General features: G+C 41.5%; 1 protein-coding gene across 1 annotated transcript in view; it reads left to right on the top strand.

The window, feature by feature from the left end:
* The window catches only part of Aak1 (AP2 associated kinase 1), a 168,293-nt gene that overhangs the window by 111,016 nt on the left and 30,280 nt on the right, over positions 1-26,997 (top strand). The window contains 4 exon segments of the mRNA XM_038318093.2: positions 5,873-6,109; positions 10,594-10,823; positions 11,917-12,074; positions 13,613-13,717. Of these exon segments, the coding sequence (XP_038174021.1) occupies positions 5,873-6,109; positions 10,594-10,823; positions 11,917-12,074; positions 13,613-13,717 (730 nt within the window).

Genomic DNA, 26,997 nt, shown 5'->3' with positions numbered 1-26,997 from the left:
ACTGCGCAAGAGTGCCCCTGTCGATGAAATGGCAGCTACTCCTGGGCTGCACGTAAGGAGGGGGAAACTCTCTAGTAGGCACTTTTAGAGCTGGCCCATATCTCTCCTCCTCATAACGTGCATCTTCCTCCTCTAAGCTCTCCTCCTCTGCCTCTACCAGCTCTTCTTCAGCCAGCCGCAAGGCTGCGAATTCATCCAGCACCGGATATAGGGGAGGTGCTGAAGGTTTATTTATCTTAGGATCCTCTTTTTCTTTTATATCTTTCTTTTCTCCTTTTTTGTTCCTTATTACCGTGCACTTTTCTTCTGTATCCTCCTCTGTCTTTGAACCTGCTTCTGAAAGGCTGTCCTGGTGTCTTGCCAACATTTTCCTTCCTTCTCTTAACTCCTCTACATTTTTTCCGTCTTTCAAACAGGAGTGTACTAATCTCCAAAAAGGATAAGTCCCCTTCTTTAATTGCCCCTGTTCCTTTGCTGCCTCCAAATCTTTGCCTAGCTTTCTCCAGCAATGCAGATTTAGATCCCCAGACACCGCAAACCACGGCGCCATGCGATCAATATCCCCGACAATCACCTTTATGGTGGATTTCGAGATTTTCAATCCTCTCTCCTGTAGTAACCGCTGTATGGGATCTACAAAATCGCATACACTGGAGACAGACTGATCGTTTCCCATCTTTGCTTACTTTTCTACAAGAGGCTTACAAAAGGGCAGAAAAATCGCCTTATCTGCCACGGACTTACTTTCGCTTTAGATGTTGCAGCAGAGACACTCCTCTCCTGGTCTATGACAACGGATAAAAATGCAAAAGGCATAAACCACTACAGCAAAAACAACCACTGCTAGTGCAAACCACAAAGGACTAATTCCTCCAAGAAGCATACCTAAGGATACTTACCGGCGCCGACCGCTTCGTGTGTAGAGTTCTGAATCCTTTTCGGCCCCCTGTGTGTGTCCGCCGAAGTTCCCGGGTTTCAGCACCAGCTGCGGCGAGCGAGCCCTGACCAGCAGGGAAAGATCACCACCGACACAGGATTCTTCTCTGATCACACTTTAATGAAGCGCTGCTTGGTTGAGGGAGAGCTGGAAGCAGGGGGCCTCGAGCCGGGCTGGGTGGCGGCTTATATAGAGGAGGACGGGGCGTGTCTACTGATTAGGTGACGTGGCAGAAAAGGATTGGTGGAAACCTGTTGCCAGGCAGATGTGGCGCGAAAAGTTCGCGCCACATACTTGTTTACTTTAGCCCTCGGCGCCATCTTGTAATGGCGAATGTAAGTGCGGCCGCCACAGAATTTGACTTGGTTACCCTTTGGTGACATTTGTATATTCCACCATCCACTATGTAAACTGTCAATTTTTAAAATACATATTAAACATGTTTCATTTATTGGTGTATGTGTGTGTGTCTGTGTGTGCGTGTGTGTCTGTGTGTGTGTCTGTATATATGTGTGAGCTTGTGCACAACAGCATGCTTGTGAAGTTCAAAGGACAACTTTCAGGAGTCTGTTCATTATCTATCATTGGATTCCAGGGATAAAACCAGGTTTCCAGACTTGGCTGCAAATGCACTGAGTTCCTGAGCTCTCTCACCAGACCTAAACTGGGGATGTCCAGAGACATGCTCAGTGTCAGCACAGTTTGTTGTTCTTTCTGTTACATCCTATTGGGCAGCCAGTGCTGTCTCTTCACCGTCAGTGTGCTTAGGTGTTTTCTGTTTCATTTGTTTTTTTCAATTTTCCTCTTTTGATTATCAACCATTGCTGATATTTTCCAAGTCCTTCAACCTACTTTGGATGGCAAAATGACAAGTAGATCATGAACATCAAACTCAGGTTATCAGGCTCTTGACAGCAGGTGCCTTTGCCCATGAAGCCGTCTTACCAGCTAGAAAGAGCTGCTCTTGTCACCTGTGCAGCTGCCCAGCATTATCCTATAGCAGTTCCCCTTTTTTCTTTTAAAAAACAAAAACCTTGAATCTAATCTCTTTTGTTTAGATTTTTTTTCTGACCTTTATCCATAACAACTTGTAACCAACATGCTAAACAAAGACAAACATCCACAATCCACTCTTTGGGAATATGAGCATAGTTTTCCAGGATACTTCCTGCTGATAATCTTATGGGGACCCAAAGAAAATTTAGGATTATGGTCAAGCCCTGACTGGAGAGAGTATTCTGTGAGGATGGATCATCTCAGCCAGCAGTATTGAAGCTGTTCTGGATGTAGAACTCAGAGAAAACTGCAACAGAGGTCCTCTGAAATGTTGGATCATCTGGGTTATCTGTTCCCACTGGAAATTTTTTTAGGGGAGTCTTCCTTGATCAAACCTTATTTTCCTTAAGCCAGAATGAATCCACAGCCTCTCATTTCCTGTGGAAACAAAAACAAAACCTCTTCTCCAAAGTAGCATATCTTTTGACTTAAATTTTAGAGTTAAGGCATTTTCAAAATATATAGGTTGGATTAATCCAGCAGCATTTATATTCAAATGTCTTTTAGCAGCTGTTGTTCCTTCCTCCGCAGTCAAGCAATTCAAAGACAACACAATAACATGCAGTGTCCAGATTCTTTGTGTATTTTTCATCTTTATGTGATTTTTCTTCCCTCTATTTCTTTTATTTTTATTTTTAAGTTTTACTTTTCTGAGAAAGGTTTTCTCTGTGTATCTTTGGCTGTCCTGGATCTCATTCTGTAGACCAGGCTGGCCTTGAACTCACAGAGATCTGCCTGCCTCTGCCTCCCAAGTGCTGGGATTAAAGGCATGTGACCTTTCTCTGTCCATTTTCTTTTCTCTCCCAAGCCTGTGTATATTCTTAAACACACTGAAAACGGTTTAGAATTCTTTTTTTCTGTCTGAATCTGTCTTTACTGTATATAACTATCATTTTCTGAGCATATGAGTCTTTAGTTTGCTAAGCAGCATGGCTAGGATTTAAGCTGTGGCTTTGACAGCTGGCTCCTCCCATTCCTTAGCATTTTGAGAGCTTAGCTTTATGGCAGAGGTACAACAGGAACTAGATTTATTGCCACAACTCTGTGCAGTTTTTAGGTCCATGCCACCACCAAAGAAACCTGATACCACTGCTCATAAACACCATTTAAGTGTTTGGTGGTAGGGCCTCTTAAAAGAGCTGTGAGAATTTTGCCATCAGTGCTGACTCAGGAAGCCTCTCTTAAAGGAATTGTGCCTCTGCTTGGCTCTTAGAAACAGAGCTTAACAGAGAAAGGATGATTACCAATCAGCTGCACTTGACTTTGTTCTTGTCTGTCTAGAATCCTTTTTTTTTTTTTTTTTTTTTTTTTTTTTTTTTTGGTTTTTCGAGACAGGGTTTCTCTGTAGCTTTGGAGCCTGTCCTGGAACTAGCTCTTGTAGACCAGACTGGTCTCGAACTCACAGAGATCCGCCTGCCTCTGCCTCCCGAGTGCTGGGATTAAAGGCGTGCGCCACCACCGCCCAGCTCTAGAATCCTTTTTTTTTAAGCTTTTAGGCTTTATGTGGAAATTCTTCCCAAATGTTTGGACACCATTTGTAGGTAGAAGTTTCTGTCCTGCCTGATCCCGCAGCCATTCAGTCCCAAAGAAACACCTAGAGGCTCATATTAGTTATAAACTTTGGCCTATTAGCTCAGACTTATTATTAAGTAGCTCTTATAACTTAAATTAACCCATTTCTATTAATCTATGTATCACCAGAGGCTGTGGCTTACTGTTAAGTTTCTGGCACTTTTCTCCTTGGTGGTTACATTGGCATCTCCTGACTCTGCGTGCGCTCGCTCTCTCTCTCTCTCTCTCTCTCTCTCTCTCTCTGTCTCTCTGTCTCTCTCTGTCTGTCTCTCTCTGTCTCTCTCTCTGTCTCTCTGTCTCTCTCTGTCTCTCTCTCTCATTTCTCTCTCGCTGTTCAGATTTCCCACTGGCTTTACTCTACCAAGCCATTGACCAAAATAGCTTTTTTCATCAACCAATAAAAGCAGCACATATACAGAAGGACATCCCACATCAATTGTAACTTCATGGATTTGTATGTGTCACCATTTTAAAACATGCTCAGATTGCTCAAGTTATTTCAGATTGACTTCTAGATCCTTTGGATGTGACTCTAGTGGTTAATTATTATGTTTTTCCAGAGTAATGACTGTGCCAGGATCATTCTGCTATTAATTTAGAGTCATCCATTTCACTTAGATCAGATTGTTTTTAATGGGAATGATAATTAGAAACCACAGTTGGCTTTAAAAATGACTGCTTGCTATTGGGTCATGTTGGTAATTGTTTCTAGGACTTTTTAGTAGATACTTAGAAATGCATTTGTGTTATTAGAAAACATACATACAGATTTATACATCTAATTCAGAATCATAATTTAAAAGGTTTTTGTTTAACTTTTTGGTTTTTGTTGTTTTTATCACCTAAAGATCTTTTTGTTGCTATTGGTGGTGAGACAAAGTCTCATACTCTAGCTCCAACTGGGCTTGAAATCATTGTAGTCATCCTGCCTCAGCTTTCTGAGTCAAAGGATTACAAACATGCACCACCATGCTTAGCAACCTTAGAATATTCAGCACATTATTTTCAGTGGAGTAGTTGCCAATTGGATACATAGACTGTTAAATTTATTTCAATTTTTGCTTTCTACATTTTGGGTCAGTTTTGTTTTATGAATGTATGAAATAATTAAATAGTTTTAAAGTTAGATCTATAAAATTCTGTCCTTTCATTCTTGCAAAGATATACTCCTAATTTCTATTTGCTTCTTTAGAATGTCCCTGTGCTACCCTTAAGGACAGACCACAGCCCTCTGAGTCTCTGATGGGTGGGATTATTGCTGTAAACAAGCTCTTATACTCTTATGTGTTGTTTTTGCTGACCTTTTATACTAGTAGTCACATCCAGGACTATCCCAATTAGCTCCGTAGCAGTTGTGATGATTTTCTAAGACTTCACTTTTATATTAGCAGACTCTCATTTTGAGCTTTGTTAGTGTACCTAGCAAGTAGTTTAAAGCAGCGAAGATTAGAGAGACATGAAAAAAGTGCTAGGAAGATGGGTGTAGGGTGCATTTTTTAAAAATATTTATTTATTATGTATACAATATATACCTGCAGGCCAGAAGAGGGCACCAGACCTCATTACAGATGGTTGTGAGCCACCATGTGGTTGCTGGGAATTGAACTCAGGACCTTTGGAAGAGCAGGCAATGCTCTTAACTTCTGAGCTATCTCTCCAGCCCCATAAGGTGCATTTTTATCCCCAGCTACTTGGGAAGCTGATAGTAAAAGGGTAGCTTGAACCCACAAGTTTTTGGAACAAGCCTTGGCAATGTAGCGAGACTCCACAGAAAGCATGTAGAGGAGGATCACTAGTGACAGGGTATTTGAGGCTGCAGAATTTCATAAAGAGATATCTGATGGGAATAACTTTGGAAAGGTTTGGATAGGTGTTAGTCACTGGTTAACATTTCAGTTGCTCTTTCAGCAACATCACTAAGGCAATCTGTTCATACAGGGAAGCATTTGGTTCTTGGCTGCTTTAGAATCCTTTAGAAGAAGGATTTCTTCTGGACTGAAGATACTTCCCTTGCTTCTGTTCACTCCAGGCCTCAGAGCCACTTGAAAAATCTGGTTGCTTCCCTGTAACTATGCCTGGGAAACAGTCTGGTGCAGAGGGAAGGCCCTGGCAGTACAAATGTTGCTGGTATGATTCTAATGCCCTGGGTCCTGTCCTTAACTACTTGGCCCAGCTACCAAGCTTCTGCTGGGCCCTCCTTTTGACTTCAGTATTGGCTTTATAGTTATTGAGACATTAGTCTTTTGTGAATGTGACTCTGGGTGGGCTTGTATTTACCTCCTCATTTCTTGCCACTCTGCTGTTCAGTTTCAGGCAGGACATCCAGCAGCCCAGCAACCAGTCACTGCTCAGTTCCCTGTGGTGTCCCAGGGAGGCTCTCAGCAACAGCTGATACAGAACTTCTACCAGCAACAGCAGCAGCAGCAACAGCAGCAACTGGTGACACAGCAGGCTGCCCTGCAGCAGAAGACTGCTGTGGTAGTTCCACAGCCTCAGGCACAGCCAACCACAGCCCCACAGCCAACTTCTGCTCAGGAGCCTCCGGTAAGAACCAGCAGGGGTTGGCCCAAGACTGAAGAGAGTATGTAGTGAGACAGGGGAAAGGGAAGGAAGAGGTAGCTGTAGACAGTTTCTGTTCCACCCGATAGTGCAGCCATTTAGTCCCAGAGAAACACACAGATTATTAATTATAAACTGTTTGGCCTATTAGCTAAGGCTTATTATTAACTAGCTCTTACAACTGAAATTAATCCATAATTCTTGTATACATTTAGCCACGTGGCTTGGTACCTTTTTTCAGTGAGGCATTCCCATCTTGCTTCCTCTGTTAGTCTTCTGGTCTCCTTGCCTATACTTCCTGGCTGGCTACTGGTCAATCAGCATTTTACTAAGCCAATGTGAGTGACAAATCTTTACAGTGTACAAGAGCATTTCCCATTTCTTTCTTTTCAAAACAAGAACTCTGAATCTAATCTCCTTCGTTTAGCTTTTTTCCTGACCTTATCCATAACAACTTGTAACCAACATGCTAAACAAAGACAAACATGCAGTGTCCAGATTCTCTGTATATTTTCAATCTTTACATGGAAGCTAAACTTGGGCGAATGGACCTGGGGGCACTAGTTTTGTTTTGTTTTTTCCTGAACCCAGGTGGCTACTTTTGAGTCCAGCTCTGGCTAAATAGTGACTAAAATGCCTCAGACAAATAGCCTTTTTGTAAATTTCTACCCCAAAAGTTGGGCACCAACTGAAGTATGATTAATAAAAACTCAGAGACAGAAATTGGGGTTTAACCTCTCGAAGACCAGAAAAGCAAAGCAGCTAGTCACTGGCTCTTATTTTGATCTCAGTCTGAAAATGGTGATCCTGCCTCCAGGAATCCTCAGAATGAGACTGAGATTGAGAGCTGTCTCCTACTGTTTTATAATCCTTTCTAGTTCTGGGATTAAGGGCGTGCATCACTACCTCCTGGTTTCTGTGGCAAGCTATTGTGATTAAAGTTGTGTGTTATTGCTGCCAGGTCTATCAGGCTGTTTTACTTTTCTAGTCCTTAAGCAAACTTTACTTATTAAAATACAAATGAAATACTCTACACTGCCCTTCTACTTCCCAGCATTCTCAACTTGATTTTCCCGCCTAACTTTATCCTGTTCAACTTACTGGCTAGTCAGCTCATTTATTAAATCAATCACAGTGACAAATCTTCACAGTATACAAAGGGATTATTCCACAGCACCTTTTGGGTCCATTTTATTTCAATCCACCATGCCTGTATTGTGTACTCAGTTTTTTAATGACAGTAGTAGAAACTTCTGTTGTTACCAAAAGGCATTTTGAACAAGTAGCCAACAGTGTTTGTATATCTAGTTATTCTCGTTCTCAAGGAAGCCTAACAACTAAACTAATGAAGAGAAGTGAGAAACCATCTTTCTGAGGATTCATTTCTAGCAGAGAACTTGCAGCCCATTCTAAACCAGAAGACTTATTTATATTCCTTCAAAAGGAAACAGTGCTATAGGTAGATTGTGTTCTTTCTGTCTCTTCTGAGTGTGTGCTCAGTGCTTTACCTGTTTGTTTCTGTAAACAACTCAGTCTTTTACAGGAATATGGTAGACAGCCATTGTTTGTACTTTTGAGCTAAAATAAACTTCCCATTGATAATGGAAAGAGGTTTTGAAAATATTGCATGAAATAGCTAGAGGGAGTCTTAAGTATCTTTGTTTAATCTCCTCATTTTGTGGAATTAAAAACTGAGACCCAAACTAGAAAGTTACTGCCCAAGACATACAGAAGGATTGTACTAGAGCTGGGGCAAGGATCAGGATCCCTGACTTGTGTTGTGTCTCCTCAAGGGTGTTGAGATGATCCACTGGTGCTGAAGACACTTCTTAAAAGGTTCTTTTCTGATTTTCCTAGACAAAGTGTCTACTGCCTTGGGAGTGCATCCTCAGCCTTCTCATGAGTCCTAGATGGGCCAGCACTGAGCTCTGTGTTCTGTGTGGTGAGCATAGGGACACAAGGTGAAGCCAACTGAAATCTGTACAGGCCTATGAAAAAATGTCCACAAGGTAGTGTTGGCACAGCTTGCTACTCCTGCAGAAGATTCAACTTCAGTTCTCAGCACCTGTGTTGGGCAGCTAACAGCTATATGAAACTTAAGCTCCAAAAAAGGATTTCCTCAGGCACCTGAATTCATAGGCAGACATGCGCATGCGTTTACACACATACATACACACACACACACACAATTAAAATACTTTTAAAAAACGAAATCTCTGACAAAATAGACATCAGACTCCACCCTCTTACTTTCTGTGGTGTACCCCTACCTCCTGCCCCCTGTAAAACCTTTTAAGGTAGTGTATTTGTTTGAGACTGTATCTCACTCTGTAGTCTAGGGTTGCTTGGAACTTGCTGTGTAGTCCAGTTTGGCCTTTAATTCGGAGATCTACCTGTCTACACCTCCCAAACACAGATTAAAGGTACACTTCACTCACCATAGTTTCTGGACTCTTGTGCCCCTTTCTAATCTCGTCTTTGGAGGAAGAGACATTGTGATGTAGAAGATCCCCAGCCATAGTCAGCTTCTGTGGCCAAGTGGTCTTATGACCTTGGTTGACCTGTTAGCCTCAGTGGACTAAAGATCCTCTTCTGTCTCTGAAGTTAAGGTTCTGGGATTTGTTCTGTAGGGTCTGTTTCCATTTGTTTTCTTTGATTCCCAGTGTCCATAAAACCTGCCCTGTGGGGTTGCTATCAGAAATCAATACACAGAATTAAATTATTTTATAGGCACTTTTACAGTGAAATAATTGTATATGAAATTTTACCTTTGGGCTGCCACGTGCTCCATGAAGTCAGGTGTAGAATTTTCTACATGTGGCATCATGTCAGTGCTCAAAAGTGTCAGTTTTTAGAGCCTTAAGGATTTCAGGTTTTCACATTAGAGGTGATCCACTTGTGCTGTCTTGGCGATGTGGCTCAGTGGTCCTTTGCTCACCTGTCAGAGGAGGAATCCTCCCAGTGGAGGCATCTGTTATGTGTGTTGCAACTGAAAGATAGGTAAGGAAAGAGACAGTGTTCTCTGAATAGTGTGGATGCTCCTTCACAGAGTCCATCATAACTGTGAAGTACCCTTTTGCAATGAGATAAGCCAGTTCACAGCTGACCCTTGTGGATACTGACATTTAAAAGGCCTTTCTGATGTAGCTCTGGGCCCCCAAAGGAAGATGCATTGCCAGCACTTTGACCTTCAGAGAGCTCCATGCTCCCTGGTGGGTTGTCACCCTTCCTGCCTTAGTCTGGTTGACAGTAGAACCTTATAATTGTGCTTTCATTCATCTTGTTAATGGGGTGATTGGCATACAGACATAGGAAGATAGTGTGCCTCAAAAAGCATTCCTGCCCCCAGGGACAACATGAGGACACTCTCCTCTGCTGTAGGCATCCTGACCCATTGAACTTTTATGTCATGGTTTCTTAAATTCTGGATGTCTGTCTTCAGAGACACAATGTAGGAGCTGAGCTTCAGTGTAGAGAGGTAGTTTTCTCTTGAGTGGAGGGATTTGAGGAAGGGATAGTTAAGTCCCTGAGGCACTCAGTATCCAGACTTTTTATTTCCAGATTGGCAGAACTAAGGAAGGGCTTAGGTGGCTTTCTGAATGCTTTTAAAATTATTTTGCTTGATACAGATGGCTTGTGCTAAGGACCACTTACATAGTCACAACTCCATTGCCACCTGTTTATTGTTCTGTGGGCCACTTCTCAAGAGTCCTTCTATGAACCCAGCCATCATTAAGGTTTTTCTTCTGTCTCACTCTATTTTCCACTGATCTTCAGTGCCATGTCTCAAGGAAGATTGGAGCAAGTAGATCTCACTACACCAGTGCTGCACTTTTGATGTGGGGTTGAAACAGAAAAATAGGTTCTTGTGAATCCATCTCATCAGTGGAATGAAGGCCTTTAACAATATAAAACAAGAGCTACCGTGCTTCAGTCTCTCTGGGATTGTTTGATTCACCTACTTAGTGTAGGAGGCAGTACATAACTCTCAGCAGAAACTATCGTGCTCCATAGCATCTTGGCTGAAGTATATCTTCTCTTCTAGCTGTAATAGAGAGTAGAATCTATTGCTTGCCCTGTGGAAGCATTCTTGATGAGGTGCTGTTTGTTCTCAGAATTAGAAGTCCTTTAAGATACCTTCTAGACCTTTAGGGCAGGGAATAGCATATGTAGTCTTAGGCTGGTAGCTCCATTACATCTGGTTAACTTGTATATTGAAGCTAATGGAAACTGAATGTGAATAAGAACCAGGCACTTCCTTGGTGATGTCTATCTCCATTGTAGCTCAGATGGTTGGTGCCTTGGTTATCTATCTGGTGCTGTTGATAACCTTGGCCATTCAAATCTTATGAGCAAATGAGTTGTTATTATACATGGTTATTAATTTGTTTTTCTTTCCTATTTCTTTCTCCATTTTTTTCTTTTTTGTTTGTTCATAATGAAGCTTTGCATTTCTCTTTCTTTTGCAGATTCAAGCTCCACCAAGACAACAGCCAAAGGTTCAGACAACTCCACCTCCAACTATCCAGGGTCAGAAAGTTGGATCTCTCACTCCTCCATCATCCCCTAAAACCCAGCGTGCTGGGCACAGGCGGATCCTCAGTGATGTAACCCACAGTGCAGTCTTTGGGGTTCCTGCCAGCAAATCAACCCAGTTGCTCCAGGCAGCTGCAGCTGAGGCCAGTCTCAATAAATCTAAGTACGTTTGTTCTTACCATGTGGGCAAGGTCTGCTCTGGGTCACTACTGTATGATTCTTTGCATAAGCTTGTGGAGGTGTGGTTGCATGCTTATGCCAGTGCATGTCTGTATTTAGTAAGAGACCATGAACTTGCCACAATCTGTGCATTGTACAGATACTATCTTTTCAGTTTCCATTCTCCCATCTGCTCTATGCTTTGTAGAGAGTGTTTTCTAAACCCTTTGACCAAGTCTCCGTACTGACAATTTCTTATTGGACCCCCAAAATTTGGAGCCTGGTTACCTCAGCAAGTATTGTCTACACAGGCTCGTCTTTGGAGCTGCTGCTCCCCTCTCCCATAGAGGATGTGCTTGGCCTCCTTAGCTCCATGTCAAGCTTTGTTCTTTCCTCTCATTAAGTATTTTGTCTAGGGATCTTTTTCTTTTAAGTGTACATCATATGTTTTATCATGAATTATTTGTGTATCTGGCCAGCCTGGCTTGTGAGTTCCAAAGACAGAGACTTAGCCAACCTTCATGAACCTGGTGGGGTAGCTGGTTCTGTGTTTCATATAAAGTCAGTCTTGATGGCCATTGTTAAGTCCGTCTAATTTTAGACCCTTAGCCTCCTTGAAACCATGCACTCTAAAGTTAAACATATTTAAGTCAAGAGAGACTGGAGGAAAAGCAGGTGACCTAGGCATACAAAGGTAGTGGTAACTCTACCCCTGAACAACATTCTGAACACATGATGATAGCTTAGTGCTATACGCACTAGATCCTGAAAGGTCAGAGGCAGCCATGATAGGCCTGGGATTCAGCCCCAGCAGGAGTTGCTTGTGCTTGATACATGGCCCTCAGGATAGGTTGCTGTGTATCCTAACGTGAGGGCTTTGCCAGGAACAGGCAAGCTGCAGGGTTTTATGAGAGCTTAAGTGAAGGACACAGCGTTTATACAGACTAAACTTTTCAGTGTCTGTGGGAGGTCCTTTAGGGAAACACTGTGGAAAATGATGGTTTGATGAATTGGTACCTTAATGAAGGGAAAATTGTTTGGACCCTTCTGCGTTTTTATATTTTCTTTTCCCTTACCCTTGGGGGAAACTTTCCCAGGTCTGCAACTACCACTCCCTCGGGCTCTCCACGGACCTCGCAACAGAATGTCTCCAATGCTTCTGAAGGTTCAACATGGAATCCTTTTGATGATGACAACTTCTCCAAACTCACGGCTGAAGAACTGCTTAACAAGGACTTTGCCAAGCTTGGGGAAGGTGAGCAAGCTGACTCTTTTCTGTTCTTCTTGGTTATAAGTTGGCTGAAAAGAAACTTGAGTGTGTCTGTGTCTTAGCTGCAGAGGGATGTGCTTAGGAAAGGTCAGCACGGATCTGTCTTGAAAAGCATTGGTTTTGGGGTTTGCAGACTGACTTTCATTTCTTCATTTTCATTTTTGCCGGAGCACTATTTTATTTTCACAAATGCTGAGCAACTGTGAGAAGCACTGGGAACCGTGTGAGCATAGCGGAGACACTTTGAGAGGATTCAGTGACATAAACTGAGATAGTTACATCAAGCTGAGTGATCCCTTGGAGAAGTGTAAATGTCCCATTCATCTTCAATGGGCTTGCCCTAGAAAGAGTAGCTGAGGGTATGCCTCACAGAATACTGGGTCCTGATCACAGTTTATGTGTTGTTGACTGACCATAGAAAGGAGATTCTTTAAATACAAGGCATGTTTCTATCCAAAATAGCCATAGGCAAATCCACAGATATCTGGGAAATCTCTCCAATGTCGAGGTGGGAGAAAAACACCCCTTGTGTACTCAGACTCAGCACAAAACAAAAGAATGAGCAGAGTCAGTGAATGATATAAACTGATTTGCATTACAGCAATGCTTTAAAAACATACTTTCTATCATTTTATTTTATTTTGTTTTGAGACAGTATTTCACTATGTAGCCTGGTTGGTCTGGAACTCCCTATGCAGACCAGGGTAACCTTAAATTCACAAAGATCCACTTGCCCCTCTGCCTCTGAGTGCTGGGATTAAAGTTGTGGACCATCATGCCTGGATGGTTCAGCCTTTTAAATAGAAGACAGGGCGTAGGGTTTGATTTTCTGACAAGTTCTTTTCCTTGTTATCTCTGCCACTTCTTATTCTGTGCTGTAAACAGAATTTTTTTGCTGCGTTATTGAAAATTAGTATGTTTGTATCTAATTAATGAGCCATTGGGTTCTTTATGATTTTATTTTTTTTAAATCGTGCGATATGTGTGTCCATACATGGCTATATGCATGTGAGTGCAGGTCCATAGAAGCCAGATACATCAGACCCCTTAGAGCTTGAGTCATGGGTAGTTGTGACTTGCCTGATATAGGTGCTGGGAATTGAACTTTGGTACTCTGGAAGCACAAAAGTATGGACTCTGAACTGATGAACCATCTCAACTCTCCAGCCCTACCCCAGAGGTTTTGTTTTGATATTTTTGAACTCTCTGTCTATTTTTAATTTTTGGTCTGTGTTGTTGTTGCTCTGCTGCCAGCTTTCATGTAGCGCTGCTGTTGCACCTGTCTTTCATAGCCTCTCACCGCTGCCTTCCCTGTCACTCCCTCTCAGTTCTCAAGCTGCTGCCAGCTTGGAGAACAGTCTTTGAGCATCGGCACACACAAGGACTTTTTGGTGTTTGTTTGGTATGATGTTGCCATAAATGTGGTAAGAAAAGTCACATCAGAGAGTATTCTTCACCTCACTATGTGTCTGTGCACCCCAGGATTCTTCAAGGATGAACCCAGTGGTATTTTGTCCCTCTAGGAAAGCTTCCTGAGAAGCTTGGTGGCTCAGCAGAGAGTTTGATCCCAGGTTTCCAGTCAACACAAGGAGATGCTTTTGCCACTTCCTCATTTTCTGCTGGAACTGGTAAGTGTGACACATGCCTGAGACATGGGGCTCACTGTTGTTTCCACTTCATAGATAGCTCTAGCATACAAAGAACCCAGTTTCTGGTAGTAAGTCATTACTTTCCTTCATTCAGTAGTCGTCCAGCCAAAAGACATTTAAGGACCACCAAAAATCACTTTGAATTCAGGTGCTGGAGTGCTGTGGTGAATATACAGGATCTGCTCTCCCTGTTCAGTATGTGTCTTATGTAGATATTTCTAATTTAAGGATCAGTGCTCTGGCAAGATTTTGTCATTGCTTAAAGTCTTTGGGATTACTTGAAGGATTCTAAGACTTAGAAACTGTCTTATACTTGATAGTCTAATATAAAATGTACACATGCATTTTTAAAAACCAAATCAATGAGACTTGTTTTCTCCATTATTAGTAAAAATTATCCATTCTTATTATATAAAAGTTATATATTTGTGTAGAAACAATCCAAATCATCCATGATCTCATCACCTAGACACAGTATAATGACTTCATCATGATGTATTCTTAGTTACTGTTCTGTTGCTTTTAAGAGAAACCATGACCAAGGCAGCTCTTCTTTAAAAAGGCATTTAATTGGAGTCTTGCTAACAGTTTTATAGGGTTAGTCCGTGATCATCATGGATGTAGACAAGCATGTTGCTTAAGCAGTAGCTGAATGCTATACACCCTGATTGGTAAGCAGTTGGCAGAGAAACACTGGGCCTGGCATGGGCTTTTGAAACTTCAAAGTCCATCACCAGTGACACAACTTCTCCAAAAAGGCCACACCTCCTAATCCTTCCCAAATAGCTCCACTAACTGGGTACTAAGCATTCAAGTATATGTGCCTATGGGGGCCATTCTCATTCAAACCACCACAATGTGAACACTGCATTTAACTTTTTTAGGGTCATAAACATCTTTGTGAATCTAATGAAATTTATAGATCTTCCTCACCAAAATACATGTGGTCACGATTTTGTACAATTTTAGGTTTTGGTTTAAGATTGTGACACTGTGATATCCTTTTGTATATTTTAAAACCTGTTTGTTTATTTCTTCACTTAATAAGTCTGGCATGGGCTAGTGAGGTGGCCCCATGGGTAAAGGCACTTACCACCAAGCCTGACCACCTGAGTTTGAGCCTCAAAACCCACATGGTGGTAGGTGCCTCCTAAGCCCCTGCACCCTTGCTACACTTTCTGTACTGGGGGGTTTGGGGTGTCAACTTGACACAAGCTATAGAGTCATAAAAGAAAGGAACCTCAGCTGTGAAATGCCTCCTTGAGATCCAGCTGTAAGGCATTTTCTCATTTAGTGATCAATGGGGGAGGGCTTTCCCATCTCAATTATACAGTCAAGATATTCCTCCACAGACATTTTCTGATGCCCATCTCCTGGGTGATTTTAGATTATGGCAAGCTGACACTTAACTGTAACCATTACAGACCTTTGGAGGACATCCCAAATCCAAATTCTAGCAGGGTGGAAAGGAAAAACCAAGTAGTTCAAGTCATAGTGTTGAATAGCATGGGTGATACTATCCTGCTGTTACAGAAAGTGTGCTTGTTGCAGAAGCTGGGTACAGGGCTCACACTCTGCCTGCAGCAACTTCCAGTGAGTCTGTATAGTTTTCACTTTCCTTTGTTGTTATTGGGGTTTGTCTTCTCTTTCTTTCTTTCTTTCTTTCTTTCTTTCTTTCTTTCTTTCTTTCTCTTTTTTCTTTTTTCCTTTCTTCCTTCTTTTCTTTCTTCCTTTCTTTCCTTCCCTTTCTCTCCCTCAAACTTGTGATCTTTCTACCTTAGCTTCTAGGATACTTAAGAATACAGTGTATATCACCATACCTGACTTTCAAATTAAAAAAAGAAATCAAAATGGGATTTTACTTACCAACCAAACTGAGTACTAAAGTGAAATGTAAAGACTGTTAGAGTAGAAGCCAAGAGACCCCGGTCTGATGCTTGCTTTGCAGGCAGACCACTGACTTATTTCAGTTTGGGCCTTTGTTTTCTTTGAAAAAAAATTGAGAAAATAGTAGCAGAAATTTCCAGGACTTTAAATGTTTTAAGCCCTGATATGCTATAAGATACTTATGTTTCTGTAACTAAAGTTTACCAAATACATCATGAACAGCAATAGTATTAGGTAGGAGCCCTGCACAGCACCTGTTAGACATTGTAATAGTGCAGTAAGACAGTTACTGCCTGGAGCACATGTAGGGTGTTGAAGTACACAGGAAGTGGATAAACACATATTGACATTATGTACCAAAGTGTATAGGGGTGAGGGGCAGTAATTTCTAGAGACACTGAGCAGAGATTCCTGGGGTAGCGAACACTAAGTAGGACAGATGGCTGTCCTACTCTGACCCCGCTGCATTCATAGTGTGTTACAGGACCCCTTGGTGTGTCTTCTAGGTGTTTTGCTATTAGTGGGTTATTTCAGTTCACCTCCTCCTTTCTGTCTAAATTTGGATTTTCTCTATTATTTGAGCTCTTGTATAAATAGATGGTAAATGCATCAATATTTACTTGATATTTTCTGCTTTTCTCATTTTTTTCTCTCCTAATCTTTCCTCTTCAACTAACTCCAGCTGAAAAAAGAAAGGGTGGGCAGGCTGTGGACTCTGGCATCCCACTTCTAAGTGTGTCTGATCCTTTCATTCCTCTTCAAGTACCTGATGCTCCAGGTAGGTACATAGGACTCATTTTAGGTTAGCAGCTTCAGTCTTATATTCCAGGACCTCTAGGGCCCCTGGGGAGTTCAACTTTAAGCTCTTGATGACAAGGACCTGAGCTCTAAGTCCTAATAATTGGTTGCTATTGTATATTTTAATTTTCATAGTAAGTTGGACAGACTTATTTTGGAGGGTACTAACTGTTACAAAGATAATAAAAATCACTTCAGGTTATACCACTTGTGCTCTGGATCAAATCAGTGTTCTTTTTTCACACTATTTAATAAAATTATTGTTAGTATATTTGGGGGGTAGTGGGAACGAGGTTTTCATTGAAGCCAAGCTAGCTTCTATCCTTACTATGTAGCCAAGGGTAGCCTTTAACTATTGATCTTCCTGCTTTTACGTTCCAAGTACTCAGATACAGGCACACACCACTACATCTGGTTTGTTTTTATGATAATTTGGAGAGGCCTATGTATTGAAAAGAACATTACTCCAATATTATTTTAATACAGTAATAGAAGCCATAAGCATATGATAAGAAGAGTGATGGCCAAGTGTGATGATAGAACTGTGGGTGATCCATCTGCTACTAGCTGAACTCTCTGGGGCAGACTCCTCATCAGTGACGGAAGTGGCTACTGGAGTTCCACTATCTTTGCTGTGTACCCTATTACTGATTCTTAGGGAGCTGCTGGAAAGTGGAGCTGGTTAGTTTCCATAGCTTTTGAAATGATGAGACTCGGTAGATGCTAAAGGCTGCTTCCTGCTCTCTTCTCATTTTTTTTTCAGGGGATAGAATTGTGGGTGGTATGAGGTCACCTTTTATGGTAAAGCAGCTAAATCTGACTTCTTAGAAGCTTCTGGCAGTTGTTTTGCTTCATTTCTCCCTTTTCCCCCAGTTCTTATGCCTTCCAAGTCTTGACTTTGAGCTGACAGAATCAGCTTAATTTTTCTTTTCTTCCAGAGGTCAAAGATCTTTGATTGGCCACTTCAAAATTGAGGGGGAGGTGCTGGAGAAATGGCTCTGTAGCTAAGCACACTTGCTTTTCTTCTAGAGGACCCACATTACCCCTGTGTGGCATCTTATAACTGCCTGTGACTTTAGCTCCAGGAGACCCAATACCCTCTTTTGGCCTCCTTGGGTACTCACACAAATGTGACATGCACCACATACACACAGATACTACATATATATGAATAAAAATAACAATTAGGATTGGGAGGGAGTGGGCTGTTCAGTTCATATCTTTTCCTTATTGGACAAACTATAGCTAGTGTGCAGAGACAGTCTTTGTTCTTTATTGCTCAGTTGGCCCTCTGCCTGCCTCGGTTAGGCATGGCCATGGCTACTCTTGTAGTATGAGTAATAGCAGAGTAATAGTACCACTTACCTGACCCAGATGCAGCTCAGATGTATGAGAAATCACTGGAGAATGGTTTTGTGGAAGTTGATTAATGAAATGGGTCGACTGGATCTCTTTCTTCTATTTCAGTGTGTCTCCCCAGATGAATTAATTTTGAGCACAGGTTGGAAAGGTGTGGACTTTCTTCTTTGCTGTGGTTGGCATAGCATGAAACAGGGCAAAGGTTATAAAGACATCCTTCCCCTGGAACACACTGGATTTTTGTATTGCAGTTGCTTTGAAAACCCAGGTTCCACAGAAGCTTGCTTTTGCCCAGGCAGAGAGTGTAGGTACTAGATGGTGGTTACCCTCCACAGTTGCCACAAGGGCCCTTTGTATTAGGAGTACAGAGCCAGAGACACAGTGGTAGCTTCAGAAATTCTCAAAGATTTCAGAGATGCCTATTGCCTCATTCTCAATACTTATCATCATCCTGGAAGAGTCCTGGAAGAGTTTTAGTGGCATATACTCTAATACGAAGTGTCTTAGGGTTTCTATTGCTATGAAGAGACATTATGACTATGGAAACGCTTATAAAAGAAAACATTTAATTAGGGCTGGCTTACAATTCAGAGGTTTAGTCCATTATCATCTTGGCGGGAAACATGGCAGCACACAGGCAGATATGATATTGGAAAAGTAGCTGAGAGCTCTACATCTGGATTGGCAAGCAGCAGGAAAAGAGCTACACTGGGCCTGGCTTAAGCATTTGAAACCTCAAAGCCCACCCCTAGTGACATACTTGCTTCAACAATGCTATACCTACTCTAACAAGGCCTCCTAATAGTGCCTCTCACTCTAGGCCTATGGGAACTGTTTTCATTCAAAACACCATACTAAGATAAGCTATGATCTCTCTAAAAGTGGAAAATATTCATATGAGTCATTTTAATAGAGAACTTCAGGATTTTGTTTTTTGATTTGTTTGGCCAGTTTTATCTGCTAAAAATGTAAAATGAATTCCTACATCATTTGAATACAATTAGAGGGGAATTTGGATTCCCCTCTACCGTCATTCCCAGCTCTCTCTTTAAGTCTTGCCTTTCTTTCAACAGATTAAACTCTTTTCCACCTTGGGGCCTTAGCACTTGCCAATATTCTGTTAACCCCTGGAAAGTTTCTCCTTCAGGTCTGTTCCGGTGTCTGAGCTTATATGCCATCTTGGGCCCTCTGTGGTCTCAGAGGCACTCTCAGTCACAGTGTGACGGTCAAATGTTAAAATGTCTGCTTGCTTCAGTACTTCATTGTCAGTGGCAGTACTGTCTTGCATAGTAGCACTCTAAAGATTTGGCAAGTCGGATGCATGGATGAAATGAACTTGAGACTGTCAGCCTCCATTCCTGTTCCCACCTCCTAGACACTAGATTGATGTTCACTGCCTGCCTCTACCTGTGCCTGTGAACCCAAACCTGACCATCCACCATGCTCAAAGTAAATAAAGAAGGCGTAGCTCATGGTGCCAGCAAGTTGCCATATCCTGGTGAGAGAAATGGTGAGGCTCAGTAGACAACCAGCTCCATCCTTCATGCCCTCCAGTAGCTCATCTATTTACCTCATTCTTCATCAAGGTCCTGCTTCAGCAAGTGAAGTGTGCAACGAGCTAAGAGCTCATGTTCAGTGTCTGGCATCTGATGAAACTGCAGGTGCTCATTGGTGGCTACACCTCCAGCCCACTTTAGACACCAGTCAGTGGTCCCCATAGTAAGAATCTAGGAATCTTAGTGGATAGAAGCCATGCCTTTTGAGTGATTTTCCTTCTTAAAGGTTTCAGCATGTAATCTGTAATCCTCTTGATCCTACAGATCTCCTGAGTGGTGTGTGGTAGTGATGTCAAGTCCTTACCCATGAGGCAACAAATGAGACCTTCCTCTTCCTTGCCAGATTCCCCAAGTTGTAGGCACTGCTTTTGTCGTTGGGTTTTGTAACTTGAGATCAGTAAAGTCTTGACTGAAGATGTCAGTTAGGGGTTATAAAAGTGGATTTGAGCTTAAAAACCTGTGTTATCCCCATGGCCATGTAGAAGACTGATCTGATCACTTGAATTCAGTGTTTATATCCTGGAAATTTGAAAACACTTTCCTGTGGAGAGAGGAAGGAATGTTTAGTAAAACTGTACTTGGAATTGCTGTGTAACTTTAATTTACTATAAAGATGAGAAATGCTGTTCTGACCTCAATTCTATGTCTGTATTCCCAGCTGGGCAAGCTTGCTTATAAAGTCATATTTTTCTCTTCCTTGCTTGCTTTTGTAACTTTAAACTTTTACTCAGCTGAGAACCACTGAAATAGACTTCCTGGATAAAAAATTGTCAGGCTGTGGTTGAAAGAGCATTAGAGAATTATGGTTTGCTTGTGGGACTTTTTTTTTAATTATTATTTTCCAAGGTATGTGTCATAGTTAGGGTTTCTGTTTCTGTGAAGAGACACCATGACCATAGCAACTCTTGTAAAGGAAAACATTTAATTGTGGTGGCTCACTTACAGTTCAGAGGTTTAGTCCATTATCATCTGGTGGGAAGCAAGGCAGCGTGCAGGCAGACCTGGTGCTAGACAGGAGCTGAGAGTTCTTACATTTTGACTCACAGGCAACAGGAAGTAGTCTGAGGCACTGGGCGACTTGAGCATATATGAGACCTCAAAGACCACCTCCTCTAACAAGGCTATACCTTCTCCAACACAGCCACACCTCCTAATCGTGCCACTCCCTTTGGGTGCTGTTTTCTTTCAGACTACCACAGTACCCACCATAAAACAAATATGGGGAAGTCTGGAATGTTAAAGAGTCACAGTCATTTGTGAGTTCACCCAGCAGTCTCATGGCTAGTGACTCTGACAGTGCCTCATTTATGCTTGGGTACCACTGTCCATATTGTTTGAAGTCTAAAATACCATGAAATAGACAGAATACTTTTTCCTGAAAATAGGCAAACAGATTTTTGTTTTTCCATTACTTTACTTTTAAATTTAGGCAAAAATTTCCAGCTATTTAGTGTATAGCTCATTAAGTGGCATTAAGCACATGTACAATTTTTTGATTGTTCTCTCACATTCTTTTTCTACTTGAAAGACTAGGCACCTGTGTCCGCTCAGCAGTGATTTATTTCCCCCATGCAGCACACTACTCAGCTTTCTATCTATGGGTTTGATAGCTCTAAGAGCTCCATAGAAAGAGCTTGAATTTTTATGGCTTACCTTTAACTTTGCACAATCACAGTTCAATTGTGTTATATATGAGAATTTCCTTTTTTGTTTGTTGTTTGTTTGTTTGTTTGTTCAAGACAGGGCTTCTTTGTATAGCCCTGGCTGTCCCAGAACTTATCCTGGAACTCGCTTTATAGACCAGGCTGGCCTTGAATTGAGATCTGCCTGCCTCTACCTCCCAAGTGCTGGGATTAAAGGTGTGCACCACCACTCAGCTAATTTTCTTCCTTTTAAGGTTAGTATTCCCCTGTGAGGAAGACCACATGCTGCTTGTCCACTTTTCATTTGATGGGCAGTTGGGCTGCTTCCTTCTGAATGATGCTGCTGTGAACATAGTACACTATGCTTTATTCTTTTAAAAAATGTGACTGTGCTTTATTCTTTTGCCAGGTAATATGATTATTTTTAAGTTTAGAGAAACTGTTACACTGTGCCATTATTTTATATACTTTCCTGCAGTGCACAAGGGTTTGGAAAAACAGTTCTGACAGTTGCTCTTCAGTTCTGAGCTCTTGATACTAGAGCTCTACAAGACCAGAGGAGCACACATTAGCTGCCCCACAAGTGCTACTTCATAGAGCTGGAGGACCTTTGAAAGTCATTCTTGGTCTTATGGCCCTCTATTGTATCTTGAACAAGACAGGCAAGAGGAGCTGGGTGTCAGAATGAGCAGTCCCCTCCTCTTTTGGCCTAACATCGTATTTATTTCCAACTCCTGCCTTGTGATATTGAAAAGCTTAGGGTCACTCATTGTAATTGTCTTATTTTAGAAACTGTCTTCCTACAGTTGTAATTCTCTAAAGTGGATTGAGAATGGGTTATGGTGCTTGCCCTGATTCTGACTTGATGATATTATAGGCAGTTTGCTGTCTGTTTTTTCAAGAACTACTTAGAGAGACTAGATTTTATTTTCCCTTTTTATTTTAGGGTTTTTTTAAAAACATTTCTGTAACCCAATCTGGCCTTGAATTTTTGATCCTACTGCCTCTACTCCCCAAGTGCTGATCCTACAGGCATGCATCACCATGTCTGACTCTATTTTTAGTCTTAATTGGTGGATAATAATCACATTTATCGACTTGGTTCAGCATGACATTTCAGTTCATTTATACAGTGTGTAATGATTGCATCAGGGTAATTGGTGTTTCTTTCATTCCATAGAGTGACTAAAATTTAAAAACAGCATTTCTCATTATAAGTTTTACTTGTTTGCTCCATGTCCAACAAGTCACACATTTCTAAAGCCACAAAACTGTAGTTACTTTCTTGTTGCTGGGTTAAAACATTATGACCAAGGCAATGTATAAAAGAAAGAGCTTATTTTGGGCTTACAGTTTCAGAGAGTCAAAGTCCATCTCTATTAAGGCAAGGAAGCATGGCAGCAAGCAAGCATGGCAACTAGAACTAGACACTGAAAACTGGGGACTCACATCTCAAACCACTGATGGGAAGCAGAGAGAGCAAATGGCAAGAGTCTTTTGAAACCTCCAAGACCATCCCCAGTGACATCCTTCCTCCAGCAAGACCACCCTTCCTAAGCATGCCCAAGCAGCTACCAGTTGGGGACCAAGTATGCAAATGTTGGGGCTTATAGGGGACAACTCAATCAAACCACTCATTGTAGCAGCCACATCATTTTTTAAAAACTGAGATTCATAATAAACTGTCTTTTGAGCATGTTTGGTAGATTGGTGTGTTCTGATCTTCAGGTTTATATTAAAACAGTCAAAATCTTCATTTGACAGAATCTCATGTGTAGTTCTGCCTGCTGGCCTGGAGCTCTTTAAAACCACACTTGCCTTAAATTGGCAGTGCCCCTGCCTCTACCTCCCAAGTGCTAGGGTCATGGAAGTGACTACCACACCAGCTGTCTTAGTCAGGGTTTCTGTTGCTGTGAAGAGACACCATGACCACAGCAACTTTTATATAGGAAAACATTCAGTTGAGGCTGGCTTACAGTTTCAGTGGTTGGTCCAGTATTATCATGATGGGAAACGTGATAGCATACAGGCAGACATGTATGGAAAAGGAGCTGATAGTTCTACATCTTGATCCTGCAGCAGCAGGAGTCTGTGTACCACTCTGAATATCTATTGGGCATAGGAGACCTCAAAGGCCTTGATCCACAGTGACACACTTCCTTCAACAAGGCCACACCCACTCCAACAAAGTCATTCCTCCTAATAGTTTCTTTCCTTATGGGGCTATTTCCTTTTAAACCATCATACCAGCTTTCCTTTGATTTTTTTCTTTAAAGGAAAATATCATAAATTATAAAATATCCCAGCCTCATGTCAGAGAGCTGTTTTGATTATATAACTTATACTGGTTTGTGAAGGGCTCATTACCTCCTTGTGTTGTGAAGGTACCCTGTGCTTGAGTGAGGACCTTCCCTCATAGAGTCTGGGGGAAGTACAACAGCCCTTCTGTGCACACCTCGTGCAGAAGGTGGTCTGTGCTCTCACGTCTGCTTTTATACATGGTGTTGTTCTGCCACTTCTGACTCCCACATCTCTGACATCTGAGCGCTCCTACACAGCAATGACCACACAAATATCTGTGTGTGTGGCCTCCCGAAAATTAGCAGTTTGTCCCATCCTTTTGTATTTAATCACCTGAACACACACCTTTTTTGGGGGGGGAGGTTCCAAGACAGGGTGTGTGTGTGTGTGTGTGTATGTGTGTAGCCCTGGCTGTCCTGGACCTTACTGTATAGACCAGGCTGGCCTCGAACTCAAAGATCTGTCTGCCCCTGACTCCTGAGTGCTGGGATTAAAGATGTGCTACTACTGCCCAGTCACACAAAATATTTTTAACTGTCAAATATACTTTTCTAAATTTTAGTAAGAAACTTGGATTTTTGGAATTTGGGTAAGGGTGGAAGTACTTGTGCTATGGTGCTTACGTGGAAGTCAGAGGATAACTTAAAGGAGTCGATTCTCTCCTTCCATCGTGTGGCTTTGTCATCTCACCAGCCCAAATTAAATGGATTTTTTTTTTAATGGAAAAAGTTTTTTTGGGGGAAGGGGATAAGCCCGTAAACTACTGTTCTGAATAAAGGAATGTTAATTTTTTTCTGAAAACCATTATTTTAAACAGTATTGTGAAAGATAGTTTTAATATTGTTTCCTAAAATAAAATGCCCTGTATAGTACCAGACTGATGATACCTTTTATCTTCATTAGTTTTCTGTTTTTTTTCACATCCCCTGCTTTCAAGAAGCTCTCATTTCATTCTTTAATTATGTATTAAATGAGAATTGTATACATCATCATGTAATTCAGAGGCATCTGTGCTTTGCATTCCCTAAAGCTGATAGACTGGCTTCACATTTGTTAACATATCTTTTTGTCTGCCACATAGTCATCATCTTGCTGTGACTTTGGAGTGGATTCTTCTGCTTGAGTAGAGCAGGGTTAGCACTTCAATCATGGTCTCTAATACTGAGTCCTGTTTTTAGTGAATCTATCTTTGCTTATTGCTTTTTTCAATTGCCAAAGGCCTAGACGACTGTGAATCCAGTAAAATGTTTTGTGTATGTAATCGAACTTTAAACCATTTCCTTTTTTCTCAAACAGACATTTTAGTTTGAGTTTATCAGGGCACGTCAGAATTTATGTGGCCTTACTCCTCCTGTAACAGAAATACAGTCTCTGAATCCCCTTCTTCCTGTGATCAGTCACTTGTTTCAGGTTAATGTCATACCCTTACTAAGTTGAGAATAAGTAGAAGTGTCTCAGGACTAGAAAGTGACTTTGGAAGTTGTTTTGATGTGTGCATATTGTCACCTTTAAGTTACCCAGTGTGACAGATGTGGATGTTGACATCTTTTTATTTCTTTGCCCCAAATGTCAGCAGTAATCCATCTCTAGGCTTAAGTGAGTCTCCTGAGATGAAGCTGTAACCAAAATCCTAGGCCAGAAGTATGATGGGGTGGACAGTGAATGGTGTCCTCCAGGAATTAGATCCTGCCACTCACACTTAAAAACTCAAACAAAGGTAATGTCGAAAGGCAGGGAAGGATTTGAGGCACTGAGGCCTTGTTGTGAAGATAGAGGTTGGGTTTCCCAGTCCAGTGTCAGGACATTGACATGAGCCTTAGGTCCAGACAGGAAACACTGGAGTAGAGTGAGAATGTACCCAGCCAGAAGGCTTGGCCAAACTGTAGTCTGGGTGTTCACTGTCTCCAGTACTTGAGAGGCAATCTGCTTCCCCTGAGGTGATCCTTCGTGCTTTGGTTGGGAGAGGGACAGCCTCAGTTTAAATTGTGGGGCAATTGTTCCCATTTAGAAGTGATCTCATTATGAGGTGATCTCTGTCTCTGGAATCTGTGGGAACTACAGCTTTAGGACAGTGAATGAAGACTTCTAGAGGCTTTTCAGGGATTTGAACAGGACTTTGTAAAAGCTGACAGTAAACACCATCACTGTTGTTATGTCTGTGCCTCAGCGCTAACCTAGGGTGAGGTAGATTAGATAAATTTGGGCCTAATCAACTTTGTCTCACTAATTTTAGATAGTATGCTTATGTTCAGAGCTAATAAGACTCTGATCCAAGATAAAACAGACACAAAAGATGTTGGACTTTTACCTCACTTTTAATATTTGAGCGAGGAGTTTCCAAGTACTTGTTCCGTAACCGTAGGTAAGTCAGTCTACAGGCAGCAGCCAGTGGTGAAGGGTCTTACCCGAGGCTGAACTGGTTTTGTTGTTGAATTATAAGCTGTTTCTAAGTGGAGATTTAAATAAAAATAGGTTGAAAAGTAAGCCCACTGAAGGCAATGAATACATACCTATACAAATGTCTGTCAGCTAGGACCTCCACACTGAAATATGACTCAGCAGTGCAATATGGTAGCCACTGTCTAGGCTGCAGCGTGGGAGGTTGTCAGTGTTGTGCTAGGAGGAAAAGCTCTTGATACAAGTGAGGCTGCATGGTTCTGTTTTCAGAGCAGAAAGTCTGGGCCAGGTGTGGTTGCAAATGCCTTTAATTCTGCAGTTGGGAAACAGAGGCAGGCAAATCTCTGAGTCAGAGGCTAGCCTGGTCTACACAACAAGTTCTGGAACAGCCAGTACTGCATAGAGAGACCTGTTGTTGTGAGGACCAACCTTCAGCAGCTCAGGGATTAAGAGAGAGCCATGGAGTCAACAAACTAATCAATTTGACTTTTCTGTCTGAGGGAGTAAAACTGAATTCTGTGGGACCGGCAAGCAGGCCAAAACTTAACTCTCTGAGGCCAATGGAAAAGGGAAACATGCATGCACATACGCATGTTTTCAGGATCTATCATCTCTCTTCTCTCATTTCTTTTCTTACCTCTATCCAGATGCATCCCTTCTGTGTGTCATTAATTTTTTCCTTATAGCTTATATACACCAGTAAAATCTTTCAAGCAATATTAAAATTACAACATGGGTACATTCTATTTTTTTAAGTGAATGATCACAATGAATACAAGTAAAAACATCATGTTTTCTATGTCCCTTACATGATTAAACATTTTATGTATTACAGGTGAAAAACAAATTCTCGCCAAGAACCCACTTACGTTAATGTCCAAGCAGCTTGTTATAGGTTAACAGAGTGTAAACAAGCAATGCATTTTTCTCAGCCAGTTCTTTTACTGGCAGGCTGCATTTTACAGCCACAAAGAAAGGATCAGTTACTTTATTATTTATATCTAAATGTTTTCTTATAAATAATCTTTAAAAGGCACAAATACAAACTTTTATATATGGAAAAACAGTCAGCTCTACTTTAAATTCTTCAGCAGTTTTTTTGTATCAGGAAGCCGAGAGCAGAAATGGGTACAAGGAATTAATCATCACCTTTGATCACCAACACATCCTAGCAAGAAAGGCACGTTAGCTAATAATAACAGGACTCTCTTTGTTCTTGTTTCTTGACTTCAATGAATCCCTCATTTACCTATGTGTCTTTTTAAACTTTAAATTGTTCTCCAAGGTTTTCTACCTTGATGCCATTAACAAAAACATC

The sequence above is a fragment of the Arvicola amphibius genome, chromosome 2 (genome assembly GCF_903992535.2).
Source record: "Arvicola amphibius chromosome 2, mArvAmp1.2, whole genome shotgun sequence".
Lineage (NCBI taxonomy): Eukaryota > Metazoa > Chordata > Mammalia > Rodentia > Cricetidae > Arvicola > Arvicola amphibius.
Note: the sequence above shows the minus strand (reverse complement) of the source record. Positions and strands in the feature narration are given on the sequence as shown.